At 63.2% G+C, this 2,242-nt stretch overlaps 1 protein-coding gene across 1 annotated transcript in view; it reads left to right on the forward strand.

Annotated features, from left to right (window-relative positions):
* TNRC18 (trinucleotide repeat containing 18) overlaps positions 1-2,242 on the forward strand; it is a gene marked incomplete at its 5' end in the record, with an annotated part of 89,794 nt that overhangs the window by 77,726 nt on the left and 9,826 nt on the right. The window contains 2 exons of the mRNA XM_077758840.1: positions 1,554-1,671; positions 2,131-2,206. Coding sequence (XP_077614966.1) covers positions 1,554-1,671; positions 2,131-2,206 — 194 coding nt within the window. The remainder of the gene's footprint in view (positions 1-1,553; positions 1,672-2,130; positions 2,207-2,242) is intronic.

Raw genomic sequence — 2,242 nt, forward strand, 5'->3', positions numbered from 1 at the left:
GGGGGGGCGGTGGAGACAGAGGCACACTGCCCCATCTCTGGGCTGTGGTCAGCGTTTCCCCTAATGAAAATAAGAAGCTATCTGTGGCTGGAAGCGGAAGATCAGGACGGTTGGATTGGTTTTCAAAAGTGCTTTCTGACTGCTTTGTAGAGAACAACTTGGGGCCCGAGGGGGACGGGAGTCTGGGTAGGAGGCCCCTGTGGGGATCCCAGTGAGCGACGGTGGCAAGCGCAGCACGGAGGGAGATGAGGCGGGTGTGAGCAGACGTGAGCCGGTGGGGATGGGTGGTGGGAGAGCAGGCATGGAGGCGGGGGCAGGGTGAGAGCACGTGCCGTACTTTGCTGGCTGGAGTCCAGGGTGCCTGGAGAGCATCTGGTATGTGATGTACACTGGGCACCTGGACTCGGGGGAGCTCTGAGGGGAGACTAAGGAGGAGGTGAGGTGGGTGGGGCGGGCGTGGAGCAAGAGGAAGATGTGCAGGGCTGGGAACCTTGTCGCCTGGTTGGGAATGTATCAGCCAGCTGTTGCTGTGTAACAGAGTCACCCGGTGGTAGCTGGCAGTAGGTATCTGTCTCGGTTGTCTGCGGGGCAGCTGGGCTTGTTCCCACAACAGCGGGATGGCCAGGGGCCCCCGGACGCGGGGTCAGTTCTGCTCTGGGGCCATTCACACACCACCCCCCCCTGGACCTGCGGGCGAGCCAGAGCGTGCTCTTTCTGCGGCCGTACTACCAGAGGCTCACAGGGAAGGTGGGAGCTGCCGAGGCCTCTGGAGGCCTAGGTTCAGAATCAGTACTTGATCACTCCCACCTTCCTGCCATTGGCCAGAGTAAACCTCACTGCCACACGCTTAGTGACAAGGGCTGGGTGTCATCCACGGTGAGGCTGTGGCAGGGGTGTGGGTGAGGGAGAGGATGAACACGTGGGCCGGCCATTCTGTCCATTCCAGTGAGCTGTGTGGGTCGTGACAGGGTGGGGCTGGGTTCAAGGTCTCACGGGAGGAAGCATGAGCCATGAAGTCCAGAGCAGCGTGGTCGACCTGGAGGAGGAAAACCGGGGGGCATCTGGCGTGGGGGTCCTGGAGGGGTGGCTTCTAAGCCAGGGGGAGAGGCAGCTTTGAGCTGTGGACAGGTGAGGAGTGCAGACAGTCCGGCCTGGAAGTTTGGCCAAGGGCAGGTATTGGTCTTCACCACAACACATGACACTCCAGGTAGAGAAAAAGCCAATGGAAAGTCCTGGAGGTTTGGTGGAAGAGGCAGCAGTGGGCGGGCTGATGACCTGGCAGGTCGTGCCCAGGCCCAAAGGGTGCTGGTCTTTGAGGTAGAGGAGGGGTGGTATGTGCAAGCTGTCATGCCTGGGATCTTTCCAGAGGCCTGGGCCAGGGGGGGAGGGGCTGCACAGGGCCCCACTGCATGTCCCTGTTTGAGGCCTCCCCCCCCCCCAGGGGGTGTCCCTACTACCAGGCAGGCCTGGGGGAAGGGAGGCACAGGGCTGGGAAGGACGGTCCCCCGGCCGCCCCCCGCTCCAGCCCTGTATCTCTGCGTGTCCCCCTGCAGCTCCACGCTCCTGCGTCATTGACAAGGATGAGCTGAAAGACGGCCTGCGTGTGCTCATCCCCATGGATGACAAGCTGCTGTACGCGGGGCATGTGCAGACGGTGCACTCGCCGGACATGTGAGTAGAGGCCTGGGCAGAGGGGGCAGGATTGCACTGGCCTCGGAGCCTGCACACCCTCCCACAGCCCGGCGTCTGGGGGGCCTTGCTGGGCCTCTGTGGGCAGGTGCTTTGCTTCTCTGGGCTGAGGCTGCTTCTCCCTAGAACAGGGGAACAGTGCCTGGGAGGGCAGCACTTGGTGAGGGAGGCCTGAGTGGGCGTGGCCAGCCCCCCCCCCCAGTCTGTACTGGCCTCTCTTGGATCTAAAACCCCTAGTTGTACAGATAGGGAAACCGAGGCACAGAAGGGGAGAGCCCCTCGGCCCAGGCTCATACAGCAAATCCCCGGGCTCTGCCATCCAGCCCGAGTGGTCTGGAAGGCGGAGCTGGTGCCGCTGGGGTCAGTGGTTGAGGTGCAGGGTCCCTCCGGGAAGGTCTGCCATCACTGTCACCTCACACCGCACCTGCCGTGGCCTTGCAGATACCGTGTGGTGGTGGAAGGCGAGCGTGGGAACCGGCCCCACATCTACTGTCTGGAGCAGCTGCTGCAGGAGGCGGTGAGGGGGGCAGGGGAGGGAGGGGGCAGGGGAGGC

Source organism: Crocuta crocuta, unplaced genomic scaffold (genome assembly GCF_008692635.1).
Source record: "Crocuta crocuta isolate KB4526 unplaced genomic scaffold, BGI_CrCroc_1.0 scaffold273, whole genome shotgun sequence".
Taxonomy (NCBI): domain Eukaryota; kingdom Metazoa; phylum Chordata; class Mammalia; order Carnivora; family Hyaenidae; genus Crocuta; species Crocuta crocuta.